We start from the raw sequence: 15756 nt of genomic DNA, 5'->3' as shown, positions 1-15756 counted from the left end.
TTATGAACATGTTTGAGTGATTATGTTGTCGACACATACTGGAGGTAGCTGCTGCATCTCAACACTTTGTCCCTTTCCTCAGACTGGGTCGTTTCAAGTTAACTACTAATAGAAAGTGGCTTTGTGCAAATTGTAATGAATGGATAAATCTCAGCACGCACACACACACACTGTATTGTAAGGGTATTTTTGTTATGACTTGCAGGAAAAGCCCTCAAAATCACGTGCAAAGCAATGGCGGGCCACGCGGTTAATTTTAATTGCTTTTACGACTCCACCTGTGTTAAGGAGAATGTGTGTAAGTTAATTACAATTAATCGCGTAGCCTGTTATTGTAGCTGGGGTAAGATAACATTTTTATTTTGCCACACAGTTGAGATGGAGCAAACCAGCAACCAATAGAAGAATGCCACATCACTAACCCACGTGACACCAGGCGCGACGGTTATGGATTATAAAATCTGTCCTCGTCGGGGAGAATAGTCGAGACTTGGGGTTCTTGACGGTCTGATGGATTGTGTGCGTGATGCCTTCCGCCAGTCTCGGGTGTCGCCGACGAATTTGTCGGGCCGGGTCGGATGCGACCGAGGTCAGATTGGTCGGTGTGCAACAGGCTTAAGTTTTAAGCTTTTTAGTCCGTAACTAAGGAAGCTGCTGTTGGCATTCTAACATCAACTTCTGCGACTCCATGATATAACTTCAATTATTTGGTGATTCTGAATTTGCAGTGATACACCAAAAAAGTCAACACATTCGTCAGCACCTCTATATTTTTGTAATATGTAATAGGTGACGTTTGAAGGAATGGGCCTTTTTCATGACGCATAGGAAAACGCCATTGCCCAAAATGCCACCTATTATATATATTTTTCTTTTAAGGCCATGGTGTTATTGATTATTGTGTTGTGAGATGTATTATATAATTTAGAAACTTACCTCTAAAAAGCATGACCTAATATAACTGATAGTACAGCATGATATTGATAGGGGATCAAAATGGTTTATTTTTGGTATATTAACTGCTGCAAATATGCATACGTTATTTTTACTGTAGTGTAAGTTACCTGGATTTGTAGATGGTAATGCTAATAAGTGCTAACTAAAGAAGTGTCACTTTCTGTTACAGAACCGTACAATTACATCTAAATTCGTTCTCTTGCATCGTTTAAATGTACACCTCTCAATTTACAACGTGCACGGCTATATTCAACAGTTATATCTTTATGCAATTATCCAGCAAATTAAATTATGCCCCTCAATTACGTGGAAATCTGAGCCCAGGTTTTAAGTTGGGCTGCACTTCCTGATTGAATTACAGACTTCAGAAACCCGTTAAGTGTATCCAAATGATATTATATACATTATGCTGTATATGTAGTATCTAAAGATGTATGAATAATTAAGCAGGTTAATGCTATATTATATTTTTATGGATATTTCTTTTTAAAAAATAAGCTATTACAGTGCACATACAAATATTATTCGTTTTGTGCAATTGAATATACATCGTATGCTCGTTATGGAAACTATAACATGACATAACATTCTCTCGATTACAAATCAACATGTAGAAACGTGATATTCCTGCACACAAGATCGTATTCCCCGACTCGAGCTCAAGGGATTTGGGCACTGCAGCCTGACATTTACAATTTACCGTGAAACCAAGTTGAGAGCTTTGTTCGAGTTTATTTTGTCTAAGCAGGTGAGAACTCTCAAGAGAGGAGGACAGCGGAGGATCGTTTGCAAGAGCAAATTGGCCCACCAGAATGACAGAAGCAAAAACACTGAGATCGACGCAGCAAAATCGAAGTCTTGAACACACCGCGAGACAAGGACGTTTGCCTCATTCCGTACCCAAAAGCCCCCCCAATGAAAGGGGGGGGGGGGTCCTTGACATCGTCCTCCCCAACACCAATGCACAACGTCGCAGTGGGTTTTTTGTTTTGCTGCGGGGAGATTCACTCCCATCCGTGTCCCGTGCTGTGTTTGTCACATCCGCACGTGCAGGCAGTGACCAGCGGGTACGGGACCAGCCGCCAGCTGCACTTCTGCAGGGGCTGAAGCGGGGGGGGCTGCCCGTCCACGGCAGCGCTGCGTAACGCGTAGCAGTGCCAGGCCAGGATTTTGATGTGCGTCGACTGCGCCGGTGCGCAGGACATCCCCGCCGGCCAGGAGCAGCCTCCTCCTTCTCCGCCGCCGCTCTCTTCGCAGTGGTTCAGCCGGATCCAGCGCGGCCAGAACACGGAGCCGAGGTCGTGCCACGAAGAGGAGACGCCGCACTCGGCCTTCTGTAGCAGCCAGCGCGTCATGAAGGCCACGGTGGCTTCTGTGGCGGTGACCGCTGCTCCGGAGTCGGTCAGCACGGTGAAGTTGAGGGCCCTCGCTGCGGCGTGCAGCTTCCTGCCCGCGGCGGTCGCGGCGTTGCGCACGGCGGAGCTCCGAGTGGCCAGGGACCCCGTGTCACTGGTCGTGCTGCCGCTGCTGCTGCTGGGCCTCTTGACTGACATCCAGAATGGGTCGAAGGACGAGCCTAGAATGTTGTGCAGTCGGGCGGACTTGAGGTCCCTCTGTTTGGGGAAGTACAGGTAGTTTTCCTCGCGGAATGGCAAGCTGAACGCGCCGTGGGTTCGCGAAGGAAGCAGCATCGGGCGAGACATTTGGCCCACGTCGCTGGGTCCGAAAGCGAAGAGACCAAAGTCGTCGCCTCCTCTCGGATCGCCGTCACCTCGAGACTCGTCCGAAGAGGTCACTACGCAGAGAGCGAAGTTGACTGACAGCAGCAGCAGCAGCAAGCTCTTCACATCCATGGCTGCTGCGTCGAAGTGTGATCGCTTGAAGCACGTTGTTTATTATATGGGCAGCTTACAAGACAACCTTGCCTTTGAGACATCACAATGTTGACGCCAAGGTTGTTCGGTCGCCTCGTAAAAAAACACAGTCTGTGGACGAAATACCACGCCGGGGGGAAATCGGAGGCAAATTGTCAAGGCGAATGGTCAGAGTTCGCGTCCTCTTTGATAGGAATAGAAACGGTGACGAGAAACGTTTGTGCCATGAATTAGACCAGTGCCATATCAAAGTGTGGAGGTTTCGTTTGCGCTGTGGACATGAGTGCGTGCAGGTTATTTTGTTCAAGTCCACGTGTTGAGACGTCTCTCTTCTCCCTCCACTGATTTCCCAAGGCCACCCCTTGCTCCCTTATGAATGAATCAAATCTCAACGTTCATCCTGCAAAGTCCCATCACAGGGGAGAAACACAAACAAATAGACAAAACATTCGTTTTGCCCGCATTGAAACGGCGGTACAAGAATACAGAGTAAATCGTATGGGTTCACATGGAATGTGGTCTTGCATAATACACTTCACAGATAGCATTGATCGATCACCGTCTTCTCTGGATAATAAGACACACTCCCCCCGGATTTTACAACAAAAAATTGGGGGGTGGTGTGTGCGTCTTTATAATCCGAAGTGCATCCTGCGTGGGTTTTTGGCCAGGTTTATACAACTTCCATAATAGAGGTTGTTGAGTTAGATCGTTAAACCCGCTACCACCCGGCATGGCCAACTAGTAAAGATTGTCACGTAAATAGAAAGTGGACAATTCGTCACTAGTACAGCACACCGGTTGTGTGTTGGAGAGCAAAGCCACAAACAACATTCACAATCTGAGTACGACGTTTCGCCAGTAACTACAACCGGCATCATCAGGCGGACAGCAGCCAGATTTGTGTAGAAATCCTCCTCCTGTCTCGTTCCTTAAATAGAGGCGAGGATTTAAATTTAGATTTAAAGCTTTCGTGACTGCAGGGATTCATATTTTTGGTTCTTTCGGTAAAGGCACGTAGAAGGGAAAAAAAATACAATTGTTTTTATATTAGATATATAAAAACAATATTTATTTTAGTTTTTATATTTTTATTTTATATTAAATATATAAAAACAATATCATTTTTTAAATATTTTTATTATTTTATTGTTTCCCTTCTACGTGACTTTACCGAAAGAACCAAGAATAAGAGGCGAGGATGTGATGACGTCACTCGTGAGCCCATCTAAACCACAATGGGCACAATGGGCACCCATCACAATAGGTACCATTACAATAGGTACCCAATGCAATGAGTACTCGTTGCAATGGGGACCCAATGCAATAGGTATCCATTGCAATGGGGACCTATTTAAGCGATTGAACCCAAAAACGATACTATGGATGATATTGGTCGCGAAAGCCTACGTGTTAAATTGTACAACTTCATTGCGACTGGACATTCATATTTTACGCAACATCTAAATGTCAACCCGTACAGTTTACCCCGTATTCTTGTACAGGGACATTGAGTTTGCAGGCACCTACACACGGCCTACAGCCGTTTCAATAGGGGCAACAACAAAACATTTGTCCATTTGTTTGTGTTTACTCCCTTGTGATGGGACTTTGTGGGATGAACGTTGAGATTTTAATCTTCACTCAAAACTGCTCTAGAGGAGTTGTACACCCCTAGCTGACACTGCTATTCAGTGGCCTAAAATAAAAAATTTCGCTCCGGATGATCGCTGCAAAGTATGACATGTGTTTTGATTTAGCGTGCTGATCTTAAAGGTGCATTGAAAAAAGTTGATACTCCGACTGATGCTCCTGCTGTTGTGGAGTGACTCATGCAGCCAGCTATGGCTACAGAGTTTGGTAGTACATGTTGTTTATGTCGTTTATTGTGAAAATTCGGTCACAGTTCCTATGATCACTGTTTCATTGCTTTCATGGCTTTATTTTGGTGATTTTGGAAAAGTTTTTGGTTTGCCCATGTTTGTTTGTTGTAGTACAGAGTTAGACTGATGGCCTTAATCTAAGTTGTCCTGTGGTTGTTGTTGTTTGACTTGCATCCTATTGTGATTTTTGTACACAGCGTTGGTGTACGGTGCTTTTTCTGCAATATTTTGCTGTCTTTCTTGGATTTTCTGTTTGCACTTAGTCACTTTAAGATGTTTTCTTGTTCATGTTTGTTTTTTGTTTGTTGCGGTTGCACCCATTACAAGAGCCGATGGCTCACAGGGCTATACCAAATAAATGAACTTGAACTTGAAACTGGAACTTTATTTAGAAAGGGCATGGGGTGACCAACAATGTCTGAATTTGTCTGTAACAAGGTAGGGCACTGATAGGGGATTGACAGCGATGGTCATGTTAGTTTGTTGTGGAAAGGGGAGTTGTTGAATAGAAATAAGTGATTTACTTTATTTTATACCTACGTGACTTTACCGAAAGAACCAAAGAGTATAGAAATAAGCGGGCACCGGACTGGATGGTGGTGCGTCTTATAATCCGGCATCTGACGCAAGGAGTGTCAATGTGGCAAAAGCAATCGACGGCCGATCGGGACGCGGCTCCGATTCCCGCGCGCCGCGCCCGCCACAATCGGCGATCTCCGTCGGCGCTGCGATCCACTGCTCTGGCCTGCGTCTTATGTTGTACACTTGAACAGGTTTCAACGTTGTCTCGCGTATTTGTGTTAAAGCTGATGAGTGCTCAGCAAGGTTCAAGCAACAACAACGGCAACAACAACGGCAACAACAACAACAACGCGCACACACATCGACAACACGATGGCGAGCAAACGTGAGTTGGGCATCCTGACGTGAGCGGCGGTGTGAGGGGAGGGCGATCATCAGTTCGCCTCTGTCGAACGGAATTCGATTTAAAATGTTCTTTTAAAACGTTAAATGTTTGTTTTCCCACCTTGTACTTGTGCTTGCATTGCCTCGTGTTGCTCATTGCGCGCTTACAATCTACTCCTTAGTGCGTGCTTACACACGCAGCTGCTGCTGTAAGTTCCAACGGCGTTTCTATGACAACGCCTACAAGCTGCTGTGCACTGCAGTTGTGATCTACAGACTCACACAGAGACCCATAGACTCACACAGAGACCCATAGACTCACACAGAGACCCATAGACTCACACAGAGACCCATAGACTCACACAGAGACCCATAGACTCACACAGAGACCCATAGACTCACACAGAGACCCATAGACTCACACAGAGACCCACAGACTCACTCACACAGAGACCCATAGACTCACACAGAGACACATAGACTCACACAGAGACCCATAGACTCACACAGAGACCCATAGACTCACACAGAGACCCATAGACTACACAGAGACCCATAGACTCACACAGAGACCCATAGACTCACACAGAGACCCATAGACTCACACAGAGACCCATAGACTCACACAGAGACCCATAGACTCACACAGAGACCCATAGACTCACACAGAGACCCATAGACTCACACAGAGACCCATAGACTCACACAGAGACCCACAGACTCACTCACACAGAGACCATAGACTCACACAGAGACACATAGACTCACACAGAGACCCATAGACTCACACAGACTCACACAGAGACCCACAGACTCACACAGAGACCCACAGACTCACACAGAGACCCATAGACTCACACAGAGACCCATAGACTCACACAGACTCACACAGAGACCCATAGACTCACACAGACTCACACAGAGACCCACAGACTCACACAGAGACCCACAGACTCACACAGAGACCCACAGACTCACACAGAGACCCACAGACTCACACAGAGACCCACAGACTCACACAGAGACCCATAGACTCACACAGACTCACACAGAGACCCACAGACTCACACAGAGACCCACAGACTCACACAGAGACCCATAGACTCACACAGACTCACACAGAGACCCATAATTACTCAATTTGAAGCTATCATCGCCCCCGACTGCGAAATTTTGGTGGGACCCTCCTGAAAAACATTCATGAGACTCAGTAGGGCTAAACTGAGTATGCAAGCGAAATGATAATCTCACGACTGCATATCATAGGCGCTTTATATCTGTGCACATCAATGGGTGTATTGTGTGTATATTTGCGTGGATAGGTACGTGTATGTCTGATTATGCCGGGTGATCCATGTTTATATACCCCACTAAAATAAGTGGGATAAAACATTTCCTTTCAAGACGTCTTCATGTTTCCCAACACTCCTGTAAGATATGAAGCCATCCCATTTTACAAATTTGATACACCTGTTGAGAAGAGAGTAAGAGTACCATTTTAAATCTGTGGGGTAAATAAATATTTTGTGTAACAACATAACAAAAATATTTGCCCACGGCTCACATGTGTTGAATGGTTTATTTATTTTTCTCCTAGTGTGGCAACAACCTTATGTCAACGTCTTCAAACACTTCAAAGTGGACGAGTGGAAAAGAGCGGCGAAAGACGGAGATGTATCGGCAGTGGTGGTGAGTAATTGCCTCAATCACATGCTCTCTTTCACTGCATTCATGTTCACATGCAGATTCGAGCCCCCCTCCCCGAGTTGTTGTGTTATCGGCGTCATGACATGATTCCGATTCCAAAGAACACAGGATGAGATGTTACTATCCTTTGTGCAAGCACTTCCAAGAGTTCATGAACAGTGAGCCTGGTGAAATTTGGGGATCGCATCGTCAGTAGTGTACCTTTGGTTCCTAGGGTGTTTCGGCTTTTCATACTATACACCCTCCCCAAAGGCGGCCAGTGACAGGGTGATCAATCCTACGCTTGCGTCCCATTCCCAATTAGTCATAGGAGTTGCCTTGTTGTTGATGCAGATCTTTACATTCGGGACTCCACATCTCTGTGTCAGAGAACGACAACATGAGGTAACCAAACTACTTCTGAAGAGAATTCAGAGTAGTATGCCTCTTCATCCTCACTAGGGGCAGACTTTTTCTATGCCGTCACATTTCAATTAGGCCAAGATTTTGAAGCCTCAGAGATTACATTTTTGGTAAAGTGAAAGCCCTAATTTAATGTGTTTTTTTTTTCTTCAGCCATATCTTGAGGTGGTGTTGTATTTATATTTAAATTTTATTCCAGTGTTGTGTAGCTTTCAATAAATGTCTTCCAGTGCCATTAGCACTCCAGTCAATCTTTATTGTCAAAACTTTAACCACATTTAGCAGCATTGTAATGGCTCGACACACAGCACTGTCTTAAAGTAATCAAGGGCTAAAATGCATGTGGTTTGAAAATGCAGGCGTGTGAAAACACATTTTAAGCTGTGTGAACAAGTAGGCATTAGGGCCCATGTCGAGTAGCCAGAGCAGCCCTTGTTGAGTAGCCAAGGGGGCCTATGAAAGCCGCTTATTAAAGGGGTACAGCATTTGGATTGTGCCCTCTGCCCAAGAGTTACGCGTATTGCACTCTCTGTGTTCCCACTCTCGCGAGAAGATGTCTTAAGTAACACGCGCCACTCGGTTACAACAGTTGGTTGCATGGAATGAAAGAAGACACTCCCTTAGATCCTGGAATGTCGCCTTTACTGGACTGCATTTGTAGTGAGTTTTGAATGCCATGATTCCTTGTGGGCCTTGTGCCTTTTAGGTTTGGTACAAAGTGTTACCTTTTGTTTTGTTTATTATTTTTCCACTCTTGTCTTGGCTCATTTAATGCAGGTTCTCACTGTGAACAGCACAGTGAGGGCGTGTTATTTTGTTAATGGCAAGAGCACGTGGCATGCGATTTTTCCTCTAACCAGGACAAGACTCTGAAGGCTACCGTGTACCGGATCACAGGCTCGGTTCCGGCAGCAAATTATGTGAAGCTGCCGAGCTCGCCCGCTCACTCGCTCGGACTTACGGGGCGGTTCCTGTACCTGCTGTTCAAGCCCCTGCCCAACAAGTTCTTCGTAGTTCATCTTGATGTGTGCACACAGGTGAGTGCAGTCTCCCTGGCCCCCAAGGCGAGGTGGAAGAAAATCATACCCAAATCTCTCGTGAATAAGAGGCTTTCCGTCTCAATAGGCCCTCGTACGGTTACAAATTATATAGTATCACTAGCAGAAGTACCCGGCGTTGCCCGGGTGAAAAATATATTTCTTAATAACCTTACATATATACACAGATGGGCTGCTACCCCTGCCCCCCCCCCCCCCCCCAGCCACGATCTCCTCGGCCGCTGTGCAGTAATATGTACGGCCTATAGTGTGGTGGGGTGTCGAGGCCTAGTACCGTGCAGAGCCTCCGGCCTCGCCTAAATTGCCCACCCGGCTGAGGCTGGGTACTGGGGCCGTTACCCCCCCCCCCCCCCGCGCTACAATAATACTGTCTAATTGCTATAATTTTATTATCTACCGACCCTATAATAGTAATTGCACACATTGTGGTGGGGGGGGAGTGAAGAGGACGTGAAACTTTGATGAATTTACCTCAGAGTCGCGTGTTAATGCGTGCGCATATTTTTAACGGGAATTAAAAATGGCGTCCACCCGGCAGCGAATGCGTCGCTACCCGTTGCCAGGGGCAACCGCCGTGGAAAACCAAACGGACCAATCGTGTCTCGCAAATCCCTCACATTTCGTCCAATGAAACTGCGTATGGTCCGGCGACACACAGACAGACAGACACACACACAGACAGACAGACAGATTTGCGATTTTATATATATAGATTACAGTAAAGTCAGTCAGACTTCTTCAAGTTTGGCATCTGGGACATTCTCTTCTTCGTCTGACAATTTGTATCCTGAGTTATATGAATTGTGTCACACTTAAAGATCTGCATCGCATTCCTCCGTTAGTTTTGATATTCTCGCAGTCCTGCATTATGGTTCCATTTTGCTCTCGACAGACTATTTATTGTGATTTACTCATTATCAACGTCTAGCTGTTTTTATGCTCCCATTGATTGTTATGGCATCTTCAATCATTTTTGTGAAGTGTTATCTAATTTCTCATTATTTTCTTAATGGTTTTACATATATACGTACATCCTATCTTTTGGAGCAACATATGGCAGCTATTATTAAGACAGGGAGGAAGCTATACACTTGAAAGGGCCAGTTAGTGAGACTGGAATTGGAGTGGTCTCCACGAGTCCGCTGATCAAGGGGAAGATCTGACGGTGGGAGACCATTCGCAGCTGTGGGATTTGCGAGAGGGTCGAAAGCGTTGGCGAGGTGTGGTGGCATTAAGGGCTTTGGCCACGATGACATCATTAATTCTATATTCTGTTATAATACACTGTTAATGATGCAAACAGATTTTCTTTTATAAGGCAGTGTTTATGAGAAAAGATGTAAGGTTGTGTTACTACCCATGATTAAAGATTCTCTAATCCTTTCACATGTTTGGGCACAACTTGATGGCTACTGGCTGCTTGTAAAAGGTAACATATTTTTTGTGTCATTGCATTTCCGCAGGAAGGTTTGGTAATCCGGGTTTCGTTCTCGAATCTCTTCAAAGAGTTTAAATCCACCAACACCTGGCTGCAGTTTCCCTTCCTGTGTGGAGGAGCCAAGGACTCCGTGCATGAACGAACTGCAGCCGCCAACAAACAAGGTTATAGAAAACCGATGCCTCCTTCACATCACACTAATCTCTGCTGCTGTTCCCAGATGCCCTTATTCTCTCTGCATTGTTTATTGCAGTAAAATGAATGCAATGCCCTGGTACGATTTATGGATGCTTGCTTATTTAAGGCCAATCTGGTCAGCATGATAGAGCATAGTGACTCACTCCTGCAATCCAAAACGCAGGGCAATAAGAATACGGATGTTGGCTTACGGGAGACAAATGTGCCGTGTGTTTGGTAGCGGATGACCGAGGTCCAGCTCCAGGAAACGTTCGATGGACGTGCCTCATGCTGGACCTGCACCATGTCTTGTCCTGCTACCTCAGCCAGTGCTACAGCCACGTCAAGAGTGTCAAGCTGTGCTCCTGCATGATGGTGCGCAACATCTTCACCAGCGACGCCGTCTACCAGCCTGGTGGGATCCTTTGCCTGTCAACGGTCGTAATTTTCCTTTTAGCATTTGATGATCGTTTTACTGCATACGTGTCGGGCGAGATTCACGTCAATTCAGCGGAAACACGTTGCATTGGGGATACGCTTCATCGTTGATGATGGAGACATTGCGACATTTTTGGGCTAATTGTGCATGTTAATCATGCACGTACTGGTTTTCTAAGTAACTGATATTTATTCAAATTATTTGTTGATACTGTGCGGGCAATTCTGCACAAACACAATGAACAAAAGATCACAACACAGTCATCAATAAAACTGTCTTAAAGTGAAACATGTACAATAGGAATTAAATTAAATGAATAGAATAGGTGACGTTTTGCCACTGGTCCTTTTTGTGACGTTTCTATGATGAGTCGGGCAATGGTCCCCATAACGAATGTGTTTAGTTTTTTTCCATTCATTCATTTGACCCCATAACACCAACCGAGATTTTGAAAAGGGTCACATTGGTGTGAGGACATTCAGTGCAATTTCCCTGGCCATCTGTACTTATATGCAATTGCATTTGTACTTGGCGTACAGCAATCATTGATTTGGCAAAAACATCATATGAAGGGCTCTCGTCCCAATTTCCCTCTCGAATGGCCGTGACACTTAAGAGCAGGGAGGGGTGGGAGTGATAAGGGGATTTGAGAGTTCATTGAGCTGCAAAACATAAGAATGTTGTTGCTTCTATGTTCAGAGGCAGTTTTACCTTCAAGCAGATGTGTTTTTTTATCCTTCTACGAAAGAAGTTTCTTTCATGTACAATAAATGTTCCTTTGATGAGCTTTGTACCGAGTTGCATTACACATTTTTGCTCATGTCCCTACTTTTGTACTTTTGTATTTTTATTTCACAAATGAAGTTTCCACTTTCCACTTCTACAAAACCAAACTTTAGTTAAACATGTCATGTTGTATCATCGCTGTTGTTTATTTTTGTGACTCGAGTAAGATATACTGAAAACTTCATCGCATGGAGAGCATCACAACGGGAAGTTTTGTTTTCACACTATCTTGTTTTAAAATGTAATGCTCTGTGGGGTGACCCGAGTGGGCACAATTCCGAAAGAAAACCAGGCTGTGATGTCTGTTGCTTCACCGACAGGTCTGACTTTTGCCGAGGCCAAGCTTTCAGGTCTGATGTCCCAGGGCTTTGTGGCAATGCCACGGGAAATGGCCTTTCCAGTCCCCAAAGACTCCAGCTGGCACGAGTTCTATGACTATATCAGGTGCGGTACAGCCACAAGCAAACTTTGTGCTCCACGTGTTAATGTCTATCTTTCAGCAGAGGTGGACTGGCTTAGTGGGTAACTGGTTGTTTTTTTCCAACAAGTCAGTCCTGGAGTTAAGGCATCACTCTCAAAACCAAACTTCAATCATCTTGAAAATTATTTCACTTGGGCCCAGTTTGTGATGGCCTAATTTCAGGACTGGCTTACGAGGAAAATGCCTATTTGCCTGATAGCCCAGTCCAGCCGTGCTGTCAGCCATAACGTTTAAATGCAAAGGGCAAATATTGGAGCATAACGAGAGTGTGGCTTGTACATTCATTCTATGCACAAAGTACACACTTCCAATAATTCACCATTGACGTACACTGACGTAATTTTGGCTCACAAACTTTCTTGAGACTTGGTGATATTTGCCTGTTGTAGTTGCTTCTGAGCAGTTACTTTGGCCTTCTTTTCAGATTCCCTTCAAATGGAAACCGCCTTCCCTTTGACTCCATACAGAAGGGGCAAGCAGGGCCACCAGACACAGGTAATGTTGTACAGAGACTATTGCCAAGCATTATGCACACATGGACATATTAGCGAGTTCTTTGAATAACCTAATAGCTTCTAGCAAAGCACATTAAGTGTAGCAAGTTCATAACGATCCATTGCAACCGCAAATGCGTAGTTTCACAGTGTCTGCACAAAGCTCTCATTTGAATTGAGAAACTGGCCAAGGGTGTAACGGCATCCATGCGAAGTTTAACGCGCAAACAGAAAAAGAGACTTTAACAGAGTTTTAAAAAATGTAAAATTTTCCCAGCTCCTGCGCAAATGAGTCCAGCGAGGAACATGCCCAGGACGGTGAACGCCAGCAAATCTGGCCACGAGCGAGCGTCCATCATTCAGCAGACGACGGCGCCGAGGAAGGTACGCACGGTGCATCCGGCCGCTTCATCGTGGGCCGGGAAGGAGAGCAGTTGAGGTCACCGACATTTCTGCATGAAAAGCCCCTAGTCCGCCTCGTGTCGGTGGCGTGTGTAACGTATAACGCGTTTGATGAGTCGAGTTGAGATTGTTATTTGAGGCAAAAGTCACTTTTGCAATGGGGGATCTGCAGTGCAAACACAAAGATTGTACATTACGAAATAACTGCGTGAAAATTAAACGACAGGTGTAAAAATTCAGCTTTGGTTAAAAAGTAATGTTTTTCAGAAAAATGTATGTGAACAATATAAGAAAAAACACAAACAACCTTTCATCCTTTCAGTTGCAAAAATCGGTAATATGCAAAGAGCCTAGCCGAGTACCCGAACACAACAATCAATCTAGAATACATCACAGTAGACATTCAGGTTTATGTGTAAGATAAATGCCTATGGAGTTTGCTTCTTAAGACCTGTCAGCACGAGGTTCACACACCAGTTTAATTATTTTGTCTGATTTCACGTCAGGCCGTGGACCTACAACAGTTAGTGAAGAGTAATAATGCAGAGCGTGAACTCACGGTCTTCCCGTGACTGTCCCTGCCCACTCTCTATAGTTGCCCGCAATATAAATTCACGAAACGTATGTTTCTTTTTTCCCTCCCCCCCCCCTGCCCACGGCTTCGCTGAATGCGCAGCAACCCGATAAGTCACGGCTCGTGGTGTTGAGCCTGCCAGAGGTGCACCTGAGGACACCAACTGATGGAATCTCGCGCGCCCATGGCGGTGACAACACCGGCCGAGCAGGCGGCGGGGAAGGCTCGTGGGAGGGGAGCGACGGAGAGAACTCGGGCGCGGACTCAAGTCCGCACGAAGCTGGAGCCCTCGGCGATGACGGCTGCATCCATGTGTACGCGCACAGAGCGGGCGGCGGTAACAGTCGGCCAGCCGAGGTGAGATCCTGGACCCGCCGTGGCTTCAGAGTGGTCGGTTCATCCCTCCTGGCTGCACGGTGTGTCTGCCTCGAGGGTTAAAGCAGGCTTGAGTAAGTGCCACGACTTAGTACAACATCTTCCAACAAAACAACTATTTTGGAATAAAATAAAAAATGAAAACATCTAAACATTTTTGATATACGTTTGTAGTGATGAATGTTTGTTTTTAACATCTCATTTGCCAACATTTATTGTTACAACATTCAGAATGGAATTAAACTTTTTAAAAGGTTGACCTTTCGGAAGTAAAGCATGCTATTAAAGTGTCAAGTTCTGGTCTTCATTTAAACGTTCCTGGCAGGGTCACCATGCCCCTAAGTGCTTGCGGCGGAACATGTTGATCTTTCCAGTGTGTTTGGCATTGCAGGGACCCGTGGCTCCAGTCTGCATGACCTTGTGCACTCGTCAACATACGGCATTGTGTTGTAATAACTGTTCTTTTAATAGGAGGGTGTTTAGCATTTTTAGGCCTGCAGACAAGCCAGGCGTTTCAGGACGATACAGCTAATGAATGACCATTTCGCCACAGATGCTTGCACGGGAAGTTCCAGAGGCTGTGAACCTAATCGGGACTCCGGTCATTAAACACAAGGTCAGACTCTCACCTGCATGAATATAAAGGTTTCAGACATGCAGTCAGACAAATTCGTTGTCTGACTTTGACCACAAAGATATGTAGCGTGCGGAGGTAAGGCAAGGGCGGCTATGAATGTGGCACATTTACAGTCGCACATTTGAAGTGTACGGTTGTTGATACCTATGGAATTGTGGTAATGAATGTAAGTGTGGCATTGTAATAATTCCCATGCATTATTGCTGTTGTTGTTGTGACCACAGACCCTGCAGTCTGAGCCACTACTGAAGTTAAGGAGGGTTGTGGGGTTTGGTGGCGGAACCAACAGATATGTAAGTAAACGTGTAGGTTTTTGCAACCAATATTGTGAGTCATCGTTGAGTTTTGGGTTTGGCCAAGTAATTATCTGGCCAAATTTGTGCTGTTAAGACCCCCCCCCCACCCCCCGGCATAGCCAAACTAAATAACATTGTCACGATTTCCAGCGTTTAGCGTACCACTTATTGTTTCAGCTCATTGGTAAGTTGAAGTACAATTCTTACAACCAAATTTTGGCAATTAGATACGCCGTTTTGCCTGAGACTGTCAGGCATCATCAGGACAAGATCCAGGAAGTCAAGACATACCATGTGACCTGACCGGGCTTCATTAATAGGTGTCATCAACTGACAGAAACAACCAATGAGATGTAACGATTACAAATGAATTAATTGTAATTTGATCTTATCTTGGATTGTATATAGCGCTTTTATTAAAGCGCTTTACACGAATTATAAATTCTACATTTTGTATTGGCTGATGGGCAAAATGGATGGGGTTTGCGTGTGTGGGGAGGGGAAGAGATGGCAAGGAAGGAGGATGATAGGGAAAGTGAGGGGCGAGGTTATGAATGATGGTTCAGGTTTTAAGGATGCGGACAGGAAGTATTCCTATATTTAATTGTAATGTTATTACATTTTAATAAATATCCTTGTCATTGTCTATTAACTAAGGCCCATTTAGATAATAAATGATAACCGTTTCACATTAGTTAGCTGAGGAAAGTATGAGCTCGTTGATTCACCTTTAGCACAGAAAAAGGCTGGCAGGACCAGAATAACAGCACCACATGAGCACTCAACATAGTAGCACCCTGAAAATGGTGCACGTGATTAACAGCAAACACATAACTGCTAAACAACAATATTCGTTCCTGGAAAGCCTAG

At 45.1% G+C, this 15756-nt stretch overlaps 2 protein-coding genes across 3 annotated transcripts in view; one reads left to right on the top strand and one right to left on the bottom strand.

Annotated features, from left to right (window-relative positions):
- Positions 1-856: 856 nt before the first annotated feature.
- Positions 857-5835, bottom strand: LOC133340967 (noggin-1-like). 2 transcript variants are annotated; one of them, XM_061549515.1, is made up of 2 exons: positions 5742-5835; positions 857-3231 (listed from the first exon to the last, which is right to left on the bottom strand). In XM_061549515.1, exon 2 carries the CDS (start codon positions 2808-2810, stop codon positions 1962-1964), a length of 849 nt encoding a protein of 282 aa, XP_061405499.1. In that variant the 5' UTR covers positions 2811-3231; positions 5742-5835; the 3' UTR covers positions 857-1961. The 2 variants fall into 2 exon arrangements, with proteins under 2 accessions (XP_061405499.1, XP_061405500.1); XM_061549516.1 differs by having other exon boundaries at positions 857-2533; positions 5742-5820.
- The window catches only part of LOC133340966 (WD repeat-containing protein 90-like), a 34662-nt gene continuing 24377 nt past the window's right edge, over positions 5472-15756 (top strand). Inside the window, 11 exon segments of the mRNA XM_061549513.1 lie at positions 5472-5621; positions 7218-7309; positions 8590-8766; positions 10251-10389; positions 10644-10817; positions 11948-12071; positions 12533-12603; positions 12880-12986; positions 13681-13935; positions 14507-14569; positions 14815-14883. Coding sequence (XP_061405497.1) covers positions 5609-5621; positions 7218-7309; positions 8590-8766; positions 10251-10389; positions 10644-10817; positions 11948-12071; positions 12533-12603; positions 12880-12986; positions 13681-13935; positions 14507-14569; positions 14815-14883 — 1284 coding nt within the window. The 5' untranslated portion in view covers positions 5472-5608.

Source organism: Lethenteron reissneri, chromosome 10, assembly GCF_015708825.2.
Source record: "Lethenteron reissneri isolate LAM-NWPU_2019-01 chromosome 10, ASM1570882v1, whole genome shotgun sequence".
In the NCBI taxonomy this organism is placed as follows: domain Eukaryota; kingdom Metazoa; phylum Chordata; class Hyperoartia; order Petromyzontiformes; family Petromyzontidae; genus Lethenteron; species Lethenteron reissneri.
The sequence above is the reverse complement of the archived record's forward strand: the minus strand, read 5'-3'. Positions and strand labels throughout refer to the sequence as shown.